This window comes from Meleagris gallopavo, chromosome 6, assembly GCF_000146605.3.
Source record: "Meleagris gallopavo isolate NT-WF06-2002-E0010 breed Aviagen turkey brand Nicholas breeding stock chromosome 6, Turkey_5.1, whole genome shotgun sequence".
NCBI lineage: Eukaryota > Metazoa > Chordata > Aves > Galliformes > Phasianidae > Meleagris > Meleagris gallopavo.
This window is the reverse complement of record NC_015016.2, coordinates 17,550,655-17,565,903: the sequence shown is the minus strand read 5'-3', so window position 1 is coordinate 17,565,903 and position 15,249 is coordinate 17,550,655. Positions and strand designations below refer to the sequence as shown.

At 34.9% G+C, this 15,249-nt stretch overlaps 1 protein-coding gene across 1 annotated transcript; it reads left to right on the top strand.

Annotated features, from left to right (window-relative positions):
• The first annotated feature begins 8,633 nt into the window (after nt 1–8,633).
• On the top strand, nt 8,634–14,804 carry LOC109368389 (thrombospondin type-1 domain-containing protein 7A-like). Its single transcript, XM_019616794.2, has 6 exons — nt 8,634–8,839; nt 12,291–12,296; nt 12,729–12,862; nt 13,148–13,301; nt 14,078–14,219; nt 14,656–14,804. The coding sequence occupies exons 4-6, from the start codon at nt 13,152–13,154 to the stop codon at nt 14,787–14,789; spliced, it is 426 nt and encodes a 141-aa protein (XP_019472339.1). The 5' UTR covers nt 8,634–8,839; nt 12,291–12,296; nt 12,729–12,862; nt 13,148–13,151; the 3' UTR covers nt 14,790–14,804.
• The last annotated feature ends 445 nt before the right edge of the window (nt 14,805–15,249 follow it).

Genomic DNA, 15,249 nt, shown 5'->3' with positions numbered 1-15,249 from the left:
AGGAGTTCCGTAGCAAGAATCAGAGAGTGAAAAAGGAGGAATTAAAAATTTCTCAACCATTTTTCTTTACCGTTACAACTCTTTATGATGACAGTTTCCAGTCTAATGGATTTTATAAGTTAATGTCCTCTACACACACAGTAAGCGAAATAACTACTGACAACATATTGTTATTGCGTTTACTATACCCAGGGTTACAGGTTACATGCCATTAGCACTAGTAAATTCTAGAGAGAACCTTCCCAAAATATAAAATAGCATAGCTGTATTTTCTTTTTCTTCTTACAGTTTTCATTTTTCCCATTTTTCTGACTGGAGATCTGAAATCTCTTTTTGCTCTCTTTGTAATCTGGAAATGTTTTTCAGTCGTTGCTGTGATTATTGTGGGGTGGAAAGCTAGAATCCTTTGACGTTTTAATATTTGTTTGTTTGTTAGTTGTTGTGGTTGTTTTGTTGTTTTTTCTGCATGGGTTTTTGGTTTTTTTATTCTTCGATTTTTAATTTTTCCCTAATGCATTACATGTTTCTGATAGTCAGGCACAAGGCATCTATGTGCATTTCCTCATCAGTTCCATTTGAAGGAAAGAGTGCCTCTATCTTATCTATGTTGTAACGTATGGGCAGGTGAAACTTGGAATTGCTGTTGTTTGTGCATCCTAAAATTATTTGACAGGTATTTCAGGTGCACAGGAAATGAGATATTTAAACTGACTTTGATGCTAAGGAATTAAACTGATGTTAAAGAATATGTCACTAAAATTACAGTTTCCAGTAGCTCTTCTAGGACAACACTCTATCATTGATAGACATTGTACATAACCACAGTACATACTATTTCTAAGGGTTATCTAATTTATTGTCTGCCTTCAGCATTTTTCAGATTTAGCATATTTTTGCAGTTACAAAGGGGCTAGGACAGATGACATAGATGTTTCAATCTAATTTCAGTGTGTGTTCGCTGCCTTTTCTGAATATCTGCTTTGTATTCATGGATTATGTTCCAATGATTTGTTTTATTTTGCTCAACATGTATAAGTTGCTGTTTTGCCAGTTAAATCTTATTTTATATCTTTTCAGCATTTACGATGTTTTCTTGTTGTTTTCATGCCCTTGCTATATGACAGTTCTTTAGTTTGACATCATCTCTAGATTTCATCGTGCTGTATTTTTTTGTCTTTAAGAACAAACATAAAAGCTATTTTATGCCAAATCAACAAGGGACTTCAGTGGTATCAAAATGGTTATCCCACCTGCTAGCAAATAAAAGTGCCTTGTGGCTTCCCATCAATCTACTTTTAGGTTTTCAAGCTAAACTTGACAGGTCTCATAACTCAAACTTGCTTGGGTTATTTTTGTAAATTCTAACAAAGTTGTTTATTTCCCTGCAGAAATGATAGCACTGAATTTTTCACTAATTTTATAACTGGTCCAAAGAAGGATAAGGCTTGTCTGCTATGTTATCTGCTTTGTTCAGAAATCAATTTCATTGTTGGTTCTTATGAGTATGTTATTTTTTTTCAAAGTAGTACAGTATATAATCACAAATGGGATATGATTTTGCAAATCAGTTTGAATTAAGAAAGAAATCAAGATGATTATTTAAGGATTTTTTTTTTGTATTGCCCAACTTTTACTTGAATTTTTGTTATCTCGTGACACTGTGAAATAATGAGATAGAATGTAAAGATAATTGTACTTCACCTGTGACAAAGTCCTCTAAATCTGACAAAAGGGACAAACTATCCCCACACTGATGTTTTTAATATATCATGGAATATGTCATGTGGTGTACTAAAAAGACATAAGAAAGTCAAAGTATTGCCATGTAAATTTATGAAGACATGAATAAGTCTGCATTGCAAGTCATGCTGTTTTGAGTGGGAAGAATCAAAAGACAGACCTGCTCTGCAATGCCAAAAAGAAAACGCACAATGTGTTTGTTTATAATCACAGTTCAATCTTCCTCAGAAAAAAAAAGGTGAGCAAGAACACAGAAGTAAATACTTCAGAGCTTTTTTACTGCTTGACACATCTCAGTTCAAAAGATTTGGTAAGAAAAAATTGAGTTTCACAGAAGCTGAGGAGCTAAAGGAAGTGTATAACACAAGGAAGACACCTATATTAATACACTCGTGAGAGACTTTGTGCAATAATATATGAGAATTTGAGTGCAGCTATGAAATCACAAGCATGAACAGGTTTGTCAAAAACTCAGGAGTGACCATAACTCTGAGACTAGGAAAGGTAAAACGTCGTTAAATATTTAGCTCTTGTAGCTGTTAGGTGTGAATAGTGAAGAGGTAGGGGGAAAAGTCCTTCTGAGCAAGGTCCTTAGCTTTCTGTAGATTAGAAAGTAGTTCAAAACAAATCCCGAGCAGCTGAAAAGTCTTAAGTTTCAGCTGCAGAAGGACAAGATGCTTTTTTGTATTTTGTTTTTATCCAATGTTATTTTTTTCCCCTACTATTACATATGTCTAATAATGTGATTTTCCTTTCATTTGTTTTTCCAAATTTGAGCTACATTTATTGATAAAGGAGCTAGTATTTAAAAATTCTGCTTTTGTATTTTTCAGTAATATCAGTTATGCAGTGTGTGGGCAGAAGCTAACAGCTGATGCTTGACAGCAGCTGTGGCACTGTCAGGTGAAATTACTTGTTGTTTAGCTGGTCTCTTCAATGGAAGACATACACATTTTTCTTTGATTTCTGCTTTGTTTCATTTCTACTTTGGTAATTTTACTGGACAAATAAAAAAATGTACAGTTTTTACAGTTTAAGATTTGATACTTACGTGAGAGATTTTCTGGGGCTTTTTTTTTCCATTAGAAAAGCAGCAGTTGTTTTTCATTGCTTTATCCCTATCATTGCTACTATACTAGAGTTCTGTGAATAACAACAGGTATCTTCAAGCAGTATGTTTTCATGTGTTTGTGAAAAGAATCAAAACAGTGTTTTTCTGTTCCCTTTAAAGCATATCTTGGATTTTTTGAATTGATGAAATCAGAAGCAGGCCACTGCCATGCTTATGAACTACAATGTTTATTCAACAATATTTTGTTTTCCTCCATCATACATTACAAATCCGCATAAGCTGAGAAGAGTTTGTGTTTGTGTGTGTGTAGCAAAGCCAGGCATAGTAGCATGGCAAACAGATGCAGCATTTTTATATGGGTCGTATTACCCTTCTTAATTCATGTCAGTTAACTGCTAAGACCTTAGGCAGAGTGAACCAGTCCAGGATAGTTTGTCTGCTGCCTTGCCTTATTAGTGTGAGGTTATTTCCCCCTTTAGCGTTAATTAAATGAGATGCATTGATTTGTGCTGACTCTACAAAGCCCTCCATGGCTACAAGGCTTATGCAGGGGATTAGAGAGGAATATCTGTATATCAGTGAATACTTTTACAACAGCTGCTGGGAATATCCATGTGAATCAAGAAATTTTGTATTTAATTGCTTATGGGTGTGATAGTAAAACCTTGTAGTTTATAACAGTGTCTGTGTTGTCTAAGACAACAATCAGAACTTGATATATCTACTTGTATTAGGACTTTTAAAAATCTTTTTGTATGCTTCCAATATTCTAACTTGAAGTAATACAAATTTGCCAAAAAAAAAAAAAAGTATTAAAATTTAATTGAGACTTTCTGTTGAGTGTTTATTCTAAAATTAATGTATTTCCCATAAGAGCTTATAATCCAATATGGCAATATGCATAGTTTCTCAAACTTTTATTAGGGTACCTTACAGTTTCCTAGCATATATATCTTCCAATATTTTTTTTTTCACATACAGGATGTTGTGTTTGTGCTGTTATGTATTCTCTTGGAATATATGTACTACCTGTTGCCCTGCACTGCAGTTACTAGCATGGGCTACTGCATTATAGTGCCAGCATGTTTAGTCTGTCAACAGCACAGCAATTATGAGGCAGTCACCCATCAACCCAAAGACCTGTGTTTAGTTCACCAGAGACAGAAATGCTGGTTAGGCATTAATAATTGCCCTCAGATTTTAAGGTTTTGAAAACGCAATTCTGAAAAAAAAATAAAATCATATGAAGTGCAGTATGTTTTTCCATGGATAAGCAGAAGTATGAATGCTCTTGGTTGTAACTTTTGTCCTGTAAAATGTAATCCTGCAAAATCCTGTTAGAGCTGAACTGCAAAGTCATGAGATTTTTGTGGGTTTGGGTTGTTTTGCCTTATTTTTTAGGTGTCGGGGAGGAGACATTGTTTTTTGTTTGTTTGTTTTGTTTGTTTTTTTGGAGGGGCGGGAGGGAGGGATGTTTGTTCGTTTGTTTTTGTCCTGGAAGATAGAATCCTAGAATTTTGTATTTCATAGCCAAAAATAAAAAAATAAAAAAGCAAAACAAACCAACCAACCAATCAGACAAAAGAACACCGAAACACTGAACAAAAAAAATCCCAAGAAACTATGCAGATTTTTCTTGGAAACATAGCATAACATTTTATTTGTGAAAGCAAGAACACAATTCTGTCAATCCTGAGGACAAAAGAGTGAATGTAAAGATTTTTCATGATGTTCTTTATGTCTGCATTCTTCAACATAAGTAGTTGGTCTGTACTTATACATCGCAAATTACAGTTTGTGGGGAAAATTAGAATCTAAGCTACATAACTTGCTTTGTCATTAGACGAAGTGTGCAGTTCATTTAAGTTCCTCATTGGAAATTATCCAGCACATCTGTTAACTTGTTCTAGGAATGCAGGTTTTATTACCAGTTAGCAATGGGGCAGTAAGCAATTCCATTTTAATAACAAATTCAGTTCATACTCTTTGAAGTTTAAGGCATTTGTTAAATTGTGGCTCAGTATCAAATCTTTAATGATAGAATATCCATGTTCTCATTCATAGTAGACAACTGACCATTTTGTAGCTCTGTGAAGTTCAGCTGATAGGAGCTGAAAAAATTGAGAAACTACTGCACTGAGAAAAAGGAGTAGACCTGAAGAAATGAATGTTACTTTCTAGTACCATTCTGTACCTTACAGACAGAAGGCTATGTACCACAGTATCCCAAGATTTCATTTTTTCAGTCTTCATATGTTACAAAGAATATGAAGAGCTAAAGGAAGTATAAACAGCAGTCAGGACATGAACTGCAGATATCCAATGCATATATATTTAGTCTTTGCTGTGTTGGTCTGATATTTCACTGTCTCTCATCTTCTTATTTTCTTCTGTTTTTCTTCACAGCATTTCCCTGCTTTCATTCTTTTTTCTTCTCTTTGCTTCTGTCCTGTTTTTGCTCATTCTTTACACCTCAAGGCTCTAGCATGCAATTTGCTGTAATTGTATTACATAACCTGAACGTGTGATATAATTGTGTGATATTCCATTGTATAGACATCCTTCTGCCCTCGGGCTTTAGCGAGCTGTTTCTTTAATATGCTTTTAGAGTGTTTAATAGAAGTTGCACCCTCTCAAGGATGATCAAATCAGTAGGAACAAGACTGAAAACTGAAAAAAGGCCCCATTTATGTCCTTTTCACATCACGAACGATGTACTGCAACATTAGTCTCATTTGCATGTCTTTTTTTATGTTTCTGTATTTTTAGTGTAATTCTCCTATATCACAGGATACTCTCTTCTCACTAAAATGTTTACGGAATGGTCAAAGTTTACAAATACAAGTACAAGAAATATATTAAAATCAGCTCTACTCTGAAGGAAAACAAGCAAACCAATAAAAAAAAAGAGTATACATTTTTCAAACTTCCTGAACATCAGTTTTCTTTGATTTGTGGGTGATTGCTATGAATTTCTGGAGATTATTATCCTTATTCATCCTAAAATTTTAAGATATGTTGACATTAGATTTACAGAAGGCATCTGAGGTGATGACTTGCTTCGGAGAAACATTTTCTGAAAAGTGGCGTTAGAAGAGTAGTAAATGGAGCACAATATGTCGTTTGCAGCATGTAACTTTTAATATTCAATCATCTTTCTTGGCTAAAGAAATATCTGCAAGCAATTTGAAGTCTGCTTCTGCCTAGGTTCCAGGGGAGTCCAGGGGCGTAGCTAAAAATAGATTTTTAAGCTGAAATAGCGAAGTGCCTGAGAGGAAGAAAAGATACCAAAGAATGAGTACACCAGAAATTTTTAATGTCAGATATAACAAGGGTCTTTTCATTTTCATTCTACACATTAATCACCTAGAGAATAAAAATCAGATGCCAAAATAGTGTGTTTTAATTATTATTATTATTATTATTTCTTCCTTTGGTCCTCTGTTTTTATTTGTGGGAACATTCTTAATTCTGTTTCGCTCTGATACCTGAGTAGACTCTTGAAGAAATTTCATTCTGTTTATGCATTGCCAAGGTATTGCTTTGGGCAGAATGTCTATATCTTTTCTCCTTTTTCTTTGTTTTCTCTTCCTATGTAGTATTTGTCTTCACAGTTTTCTTAACTATTTTCTCAGCTATTTATTTTCCTATTCCATTTACTTGTCTTTATTTACTCTTTCTACCATTCTCCATTAGTCTGTCCCTTCTGTAAAGGGACATAGAATTATAGAATATTCTAAGTTGCAAGGGAACCACAAGCATAATCATGTCCAATTCCTTAGCTTTACACTGAAAAACCAAACCATTGTCAGATGCAGAAATTTAATGAATGCTAAATGGTATAATTGTGTTACTGTAGATTTCTCCTGTACAGAAATTTAAGAAGCTATTTTGAAACTTAATGCAGTGTATCAGAATCTCAAGCAAATTTAGAAAGAATGCTTAGATCTTCAGATAGTTCCATTAGAACAGTAGATATCACTATCCTTTTTTCCTTTTATTTACTTCTTTTAACTTCTTTTCTGCTGTGAATTTTCATTCAGTAATTTCTTAATAGTATGCATACATGGTTTTGTATAGCACCTGAGAAAGCTTGTTGAATGCTAATTTCTGATGAAGATACAGAGCTGGACATTTATGAAGTGAAAGTTCAATGTAAAATGTGTCTTTGCAGTCAGGTACCTCTGATTTCCAAGACTAACCCAGAGATGTGAGTTAAGGTGAAATGTAACCAATTTTACATCTACTGCTGCAAGGCAAAGTGTGTCACCACCTCCCATTTGCAGTGATATGATCTTCAAAAATATATTTTGTCTAACACAGTATACCTTTCATACAGTATCACTGAACGATTGGCCAGAGATACTTGATGAACTTGCCTGTAGTTTTAGCATTCTAGCCATTTTAAGGAAGATATTTTAATAAACAATAGGTCTTCAGTGCTCATTTTCAGGACAGGCTATGTATATTTAAACTATTTAAATATCTAGAAGTGCCAAGCAGAGGAGAATTAGCTGGACTAAAGCCATCATCTGAATTTGGCTATAAGATATTCTGAATTTTACGGTATGTTTGAAAAAAGCCGCTTGTATTTTTGTATTTAACACAAATTGATAGAAACAGATGGAAATAGATATATAGAAATGAAATCTCTTAAGAGTTTTGATTTTTTGTATATTACAAGTGATGGTTAGGTATTGGCTGCGTCAGAAGAGAAATGATAGCTTTCTTTAGAAGTACAAGTTAAAAACAAAGCTGCTAAGATTGGCTCAGATGAAAATGGCAGTGATTGTATTTAATTTATTTTTTTAAAATTGTGTTATGTGAGAAATATATGTAGCTATGCCAGTCATTTGAGAATCGTCTTATCCATGTAAGTATTAATTTTCCAGCTGTTTATTAAATATTTTAATTCACTTTTATATATACTAAGAGTTTTTTTATTATTAAAGTCAATGTTTGCCAACAGTAAATGTGTTCAAGATAAGATACAGAAAAGGGAAGGTAATAGGTCATTACAGTTTAGGATATTGTAGTATAAATACTGCAAAAGCCAACTTTTTTGCTGAGGTTTTGTATCATCTGCTGTAAATATTGGCATAAATGACACACTTCATAGAGCTGTGGCATATGTTGCTTTTAAAGAAAGACATTCTCTCTTACTCTGTGAATTGAGGCTTCACGTTACTCCCTACAGACCATGTTCTTCCCCTTTCCAGCCTCTCAGGGCTGATGACTTATCCAAACCAAACATCTGCTTTTCCATTCAGTGCAATTATTCAGTGTGTTACTGGGGGCAGATGGTTGTTAATCGGCACATCATTAATGTGGCAGACCACTCTCTTTTTCTAGCCTTAGAAAGGTCACAAGGTGTTAAGTTCCCCTGCTCTGTGCTGACAAGAGATGAATTTTTTCATTCAGTTGGAGAGATATATATATTTAATAACTGCAGCTTACTTTTTACAGTTATGGAAGAGGCTTTTAATTAAACCTTCTTTTGTTCAAGAACGAATTGCTTCACGGTATAAGATAAGAATGATAAAACAAGGTGTGGGTTAGTGTCAGTTACACTGTTGCTGTCAGAAATTTTGAATGCTGAGATCTGATGAATGTGAATCGTAATCAGATAGTAGTGAGGATGCTCAGCTGTTACTCTATCATAGTCTCCGGTTATATGTGTCAATTTTCTGCAGAATTTAATTTAGCCCTCATTATGAAGAAATCTCTCTATTCACACAGTCCTGTCAAGTCAAACTTTGGATGATCTAAATGAACTAGATGAGGGCTTCAGGGAGAAGTAGCAGAATGACATGCTGAAGAGATTTCACTTTCTTTTCCATTCACCCAGGTTATATTGAGGAAGCCTGTATTATTCCATGTCCTTCAGACTGCAAGCTCAGTGAGTGGTCCAATTGGTCTCGCTGTAGTAAATCCTGTGGAAGTGGGGTAAAAGTTCGGTCAAAATGGCTCCGTGAAAAGCCCTACAATGGTGGAAGACCCTGTCCTAAGCTAGATCACGTCAATCAGGTAATTTTATTTATATTTACATTATTGATGTAGTTTTGCCATACCTCGGAAAACACTTTTAGCTGTATTGTTTTTGTTTGTTTGTTTGTTTGTCTTATGTGAAAAGGCTACACAAATATGGGGCAGATGCACGTAGATTGAGATTGCTTAAATTTCCTCAGCTGGCGCAGAATCTGTTCAATCATTTGCAAGAGTTTAGTGCATAATCTGTACTGTAGAGACAATAAAATATTCGTTAATGTAGATGCTGAAGACCATGTTTCTGAAGATAATTTCTTAACAGTGGGTGAAGTATTTCTCATTACAGATGCCAGAGCTACTAAGATTATTTGCATTCTAGACCATCCTAGATCTGAAAATAAATAATACTTCAAACACCCAGAATATTGTCCTTCATGGCATTTTAATCAATTAGATCCTTACCTTCCAAGTATACCTGCACTGGTATATCAGTTCAGGAGTGTGCTTCTGAAGTCAATCTCCATGTTGTCCCAGTAACCAGAATTGATTTTCGTAGAGAAAAATCTGGCTGCCCAAACTAAATCCTGTTCAAGTGATACTAAGCCAAGAGACATGACCTTAGAGCATACTGGGAGTGTTTTGATGAGGAATGAACATTTAGTCTGTGGGAATAAGTTTAGCACTAATTCAAATCAAGCCCCTGAAGTTCACAGAATCACGGAATGGCCAGGGTTGAAAGGGACCTCAAGGATCATGAATCTCCAACCCTCCTGCCACATGCAGGGCCACCAACCTCCACATTTAATACTAGACCAGGCTGCATAGGGCCCATCCAAACTGGCCTTGAACACCTCCAGGGACGGGGCATTACAGATACAGAACATGGTGAGCTTGTCTGATGGCTCACTTAATGCCAGTGTGAAGTAAAGCTGTATTATAGTGCAGTAGATTGGTACATGGCTGTTCATGTTTTCCTGTTTACTTGTAGAGTTTTAGGAAGGAAAAAAAAATGCCTTTTCAATTAACTTACAATTTTTGAAGTTGATTTATATTAATACTGTTGTTGAATTTAATTTACTTTGCAAAGGCATGTTGAATGACCACATGATCTCTGTAAATGTGATGTCAATCTACATTTGAATAAAATGCGTGTACTTAATATTATCCTATTGACATTTTGCTACCACAAAGTGAAATGGCATCTTGTTCTAATTTTCTGCTTTAGGGATTGTAATTAATTTTAGTTTATAAAATATGTATTCAACTAATAAACTAAGTTTGTGATCTGGTCTAGCAAAACATAGACTAGAACGTGTGTTGCTGAATTTGGGTAAGCCCATAAGAATCATTTAGATTAGGAGGAATATGTTTCAACAGGAACAAATATGTAGTCTATAGAAAAATATTTTTATTTCTTTAATACTCGTGCAGAACATAACAGGCTCATTTTTGTCCTGCATCTAAGTGATTTTGCTAAAGGTCTGTTGGCCTCTTATGTGCAACACTATTGCCCTCTACCGGTGTTTTGATTTGTTGCAATGTGACGTTTTCCAAATAATCATAAATGATTTATAATGTAATTACTGTAAAAAAAGAAAAATAAAAATATGCAGTACTTCATGAGAGAGTTACACACATCGTATAGTGTCAAAAAATTTAGAGGATGTATCTTTCAATTTAAAATACATTCATTTTCTGGACATCTCAGAAATATTCTGGGGGGTATGCCTACATTCTAATTACCAAGGAACAACAAGTTAGTTAATTAATCTAAATCTATTCCAACATTCATTTGTCTGGAAAACTACTGAAGCTTCAGAATACTTATTTCATATAATTGGTACTACGTGTACATATAAATATATAAGATATGCTTAGGTGCATACATACATAACATAGTGGTTAGACTGGGTCTTTGGTGGCCTTAGATATAGGGGATATGACATACAGAAGGGTTATACTGTAGGTAGAAAACTTAAAAATATTATTTCTGAGAAAAGCTTGCAATTTGTAGTCTAGCTCATGGATGAGAAGATGATAGGGAGCATGTAGGCAGTCTGCTAGCATAAACATAAAAGGCTCTTTTAAAGGAGGAGGAAATAATCCATCTTCCAAGACCATCATGAATAGAATAAAAAACAGTAGGCTTAGAATGCTGCAAGCAGATTTTGGTTAATCCTTGGGAAATTTTTCTAATGGCAGGACAAGTGAAATGTGGGAATAAAGTGCTTAAGGTGTTGTTAAGTTTTAAGAGCTGGTTACTCAACATCCAGGGCTAACGTATACATGACTCTTTTGGTGGAGAATGAGCACAATAAATGGAAGATGTCTCATTTAGCCCATTTTCTCCTATGTATTCCTGGGTCATACATGCTGAGTAGCTCCTAAACCAAGCTCCAGATTACTCTGCATTGTCTGAGGTTAAAAGTCATAGTAATATGACATAGCAGTCAGGATTATTATAAGATTGCATCAGTGGTCTTCAGAGGATATCAAGTGAAGAGACTAATCTGAGATTGCTGGAGGAAATAAAAGGATAAGGGCATCCCTATTCTCCTTGCCTCCAGGTATTATTTTCTCAGTCATTCAGCGGATGGGTATGCACTCCTTACGCTAACCAGTTACTATGGCCTGCAGACATAGTTGCAGAAGACATAGTTGCAGAAGTACAGATAGGGTCAAGAGAACATCACTAAGCACATACATGAATATACAAGTTTTATGTATTTTTTCTTATGTCAACCAGAGCAAGATATATACAGACATTTTCATGAATTAAGGCTTCACTATTTTCGTTTTGAAAATCCTCAACAAAACAAATAAAGTGCCTCTTCTCAGGCACTTTATGAGAAGAGCAAATTTGAGATCACCTAATGAGACTGAATGTCTACAACTCTATGGGGCCAGCTGATGTTTACCACTGAGTTAGTGCCTGCCTAGTTCACAGAAGGCACAGATATGCTGACTATTGTGGTTTACGTGTATATAGGCTGTTAAACTGCATAGTGATATCTCTGTCTCTGCACATCCATTGTTCGGTGGATTCTGTTTCTGATTGTAAGTTCATAAACTAACAGTTCTGTTTTTCTATCAAAATAGTGTTTCTGAAACGAACACTGTCTTATTTAAAATAAAGTCTTAGATTCTCTAGAAATTCTAGTTGTGCTGACCTAATACCCATAATGGCGTGTGAAGTTAGCTGATATAAGTTAATTTTGAAGCAAGGGGCTTTAAGTGATCTGTAACATAACTGTTAGTAGTTATGTTTTGTAAACTTCTATTTTCTTCCAAAGAATGCATCTTCAAAAATTCCTCAAAAAATAAGGAAGATCCAAGAGAAAAAAAAGGATGTGTTTTGCTTTTCAGAAGTCATAGGGTATTGTTTGTAAGGAAAACAAAATGAATGCTTTTTAAGTACCTATGTTTAACTCTAATCATTCTTTTTATCTTTCTTTTTTTTCTTTTGGGTTCATGAAAATACTTTCTTCAGGCTCAGGTAAGAGATTCTAAAACAGTGAAATAACCTTAACATGGGCTCCCTGATAATGCTTCAGTGTATACGTTGTCTGCCTTTATTTATTTGTTTTTCTCTGCATCGTATCTTTAAGAAAACATATGGAAAATTTACATATAAATTACTATATATATATATAAATATATATATAAATTACTATACTTCTATTCAAAGTCTGTTTTCAAATCTATAAAAAATACTAATGCTGGTATTCTTGTAGATTTATATCAAGTATTTTATCAATATTATTATTACAGCCTTTAAAACAGCAAGTTCTATAGATGTCAAATTAATTACATTTGTTATTCTTATCAGAAAGATCATTAACTTTTTTTGCTTATATCTCGGCATGATCTCTGTTGCATATTTATCTTGATTGTGTGCAACGAAACTGACACTCAGTGTGTATTCCAGGTATATGAGGTAGTCCCATGCCACAGTGACTGCAGCCAATACATATGGGTTACCGAGCCCTGGAGCGTCTGCAAGGTGACCAATGTGGACTTAAAAGAGAACTGTGGAGAAGGTGTTCAAACAAGGAAAGTCAGGTAAAACAATATTGTTCTTCTTTCAATCTGAAGTACCTCTTGGCGCGTCATCAAAAAGGAACATTTATATTCTGTGCATTTTTTTATATGGCTGTCATCTATATAAACAAAAATTCTTTTCATCTCTTTGACTTACTTGAGTTTTCATAGATCAATATTCTGTTACTTCAATTACTTTATTTTTTGTGTGCTGACAAAATGTTAAAATGCTTTAAAATAGTGTGGATTATAGTCACGGCACAAAATCCATGGCAAGTGCAGTTTATGTGCAGTTCTTTTTTCCAGATGCATGCTGAACACTGTGGATGGTCCTTCTGACACTGTGGAGGACTACCTGTGTGATCCTGAAGAGATGCCACTTGGTGCTAGAAAATGCACACTGCCATGTCCAGAAGACTGTGTTATGTCTGAATGGGGATCATGGTCTCGCTGTTCTTTGGTAAGAAGTGTATCATATATGAATTATTGTGTTAAGATGCTGAACTGAGCACTAAGTACATGTAAATATCTGTATTTACTGTCATAATTTACACTTAGATGCAAATAAAGCTGTGCAGGTATTTTTTATTCAGTGAAATTGTTCCCAAAAGTTCATCTTCATAAATAAAAATGTCACAAATGGACATTGTTCAGTATGGGTAGGTTCTGTGTGTTGAAATAATTTCTTCAGTGGTTTTTGCCTAGCTTTGATCCTCTCTGTAGCAAGAGAAGGTAACCAGTGTATTGAAAATGTCACTGTTCTGGAAAGAGCAAAGTTTGTAGTTAAACACAGAAAGATGATTTTGGATGTTTTCTTGCCTTCCTGACAGGAATCTCCAAAGAAAATGCCAAAAACTTCAAAAGTAAGAAAAGTTTCAGGACCTCTGAGTATTCAGACTCCAGTGCACTGCAGTAGGGCATTTGCAAAATGAGCCTCTAAATATCCAGTTTGTGAATGAAATTATTTCGAAGCACAATACTAAGATATGAACTAGTTGGGAAAATACCAAGGTGTTATCCAATTAAAGGATATTTCAGCTTGCTTGGTACCAAATTTAAACAGCAGATTAAATTTGTTCCGAAGTAAAAAAGAAATGATTTCTCATAGGCAACAACACGAGCCTGTTATTTTAAATTTACATTCTGTCAAGAGGTTACTTGAAAGGTTGTTATAATATTGCATGGAAAGGTATCAGAGTGCCATAATATCAAGATATTTCCAATTTCTCTTTCAAGCCATGCAATGGAAGCAGTGTCCGTGAAAGGTCATCAGAATCTCTGAGACAACCAATGGAAGGAAAGTCTTGCCCTGCTGCCACTGAGACTGAAGTCTGCACTTTGAACAAAAACTGCTACCACTATGACTACAATGTGACAGGTATTTGTGGTCTTATCATCTAGTGACATCATCAGACTATGGCTTAGTTCCATTCATCTTCCAGGACACTTTTTTCAGCTTTTCATTCTTATCCAGAGCTGTGAGTCTCATACAGAGGACTGTTGCAGTCTGTTTGATTCATACAAAACATTATTGAAGACTTTGCAGCTGGGGTGTAGGGTGCATGCTTTAACACCAGGAAATTTATTTAAATTATCATTTTGTTATTTCCTCAGAATCTGTGCAGATTGAATTGAATATGAACAGTGCCTGCTTCCAAAAACAAGTAGCAGCTGGCTTCCCTCCATGAGCATTGCACGTATAAAAGTTGCTATGGGGATTATTTTATGTCAACAAAATTAGAATTAAATGGGAGATGGGATCATTATGAGTTTTATCTAAAATGTCTGCTACGCTAATGAATTCTTATTTCCAGACTGGAGCACATGTCAGCTCAGTGAGAAGGCTGTCTGTGGTAATGGAATCAAAACGCGGATGCTCGATTGTGTTCGCAGTGATGGCAAATCAGTTGACCTGAAGTACTGTGAGGAGGTGAGTGGGTACTTGTAAGATTCTTTCTAGTGGTGCTAATTAATGCTGAGCCAACTACAGTCTACAGCATATAACCCATCATTGCCAGCTGTTTCACAACACTATTCGTGGATTGTTAAGTACCTCTGAAACGAACTGTGCCATCAACAGTGATATTTATACAATTTCCTTTTAAGTGCCTCCATGAAGGTATGCTAATTGTTATGTCCTGAAGGAAATGACTTAGAAACAATAATTAATAAAGTAGAATAAAGACAATAAATCTTAATCAGTACACTAATCATCATTCTAATTTGATATAATGTCTGCATGGAGCTTTGGACAGCTGCCAGTATCAATCATTTACTCAGTGTGTTGGAAAATATTTCTCACGTGCCATTCTGCAGCTGGGTTGAATGTTAACTTCATGTAGTCAGCTGTGCAACACAAAAGGTACCCAGACTAGTGTGAAAAAATGAGCAGTGTGAAGGAAGTATTA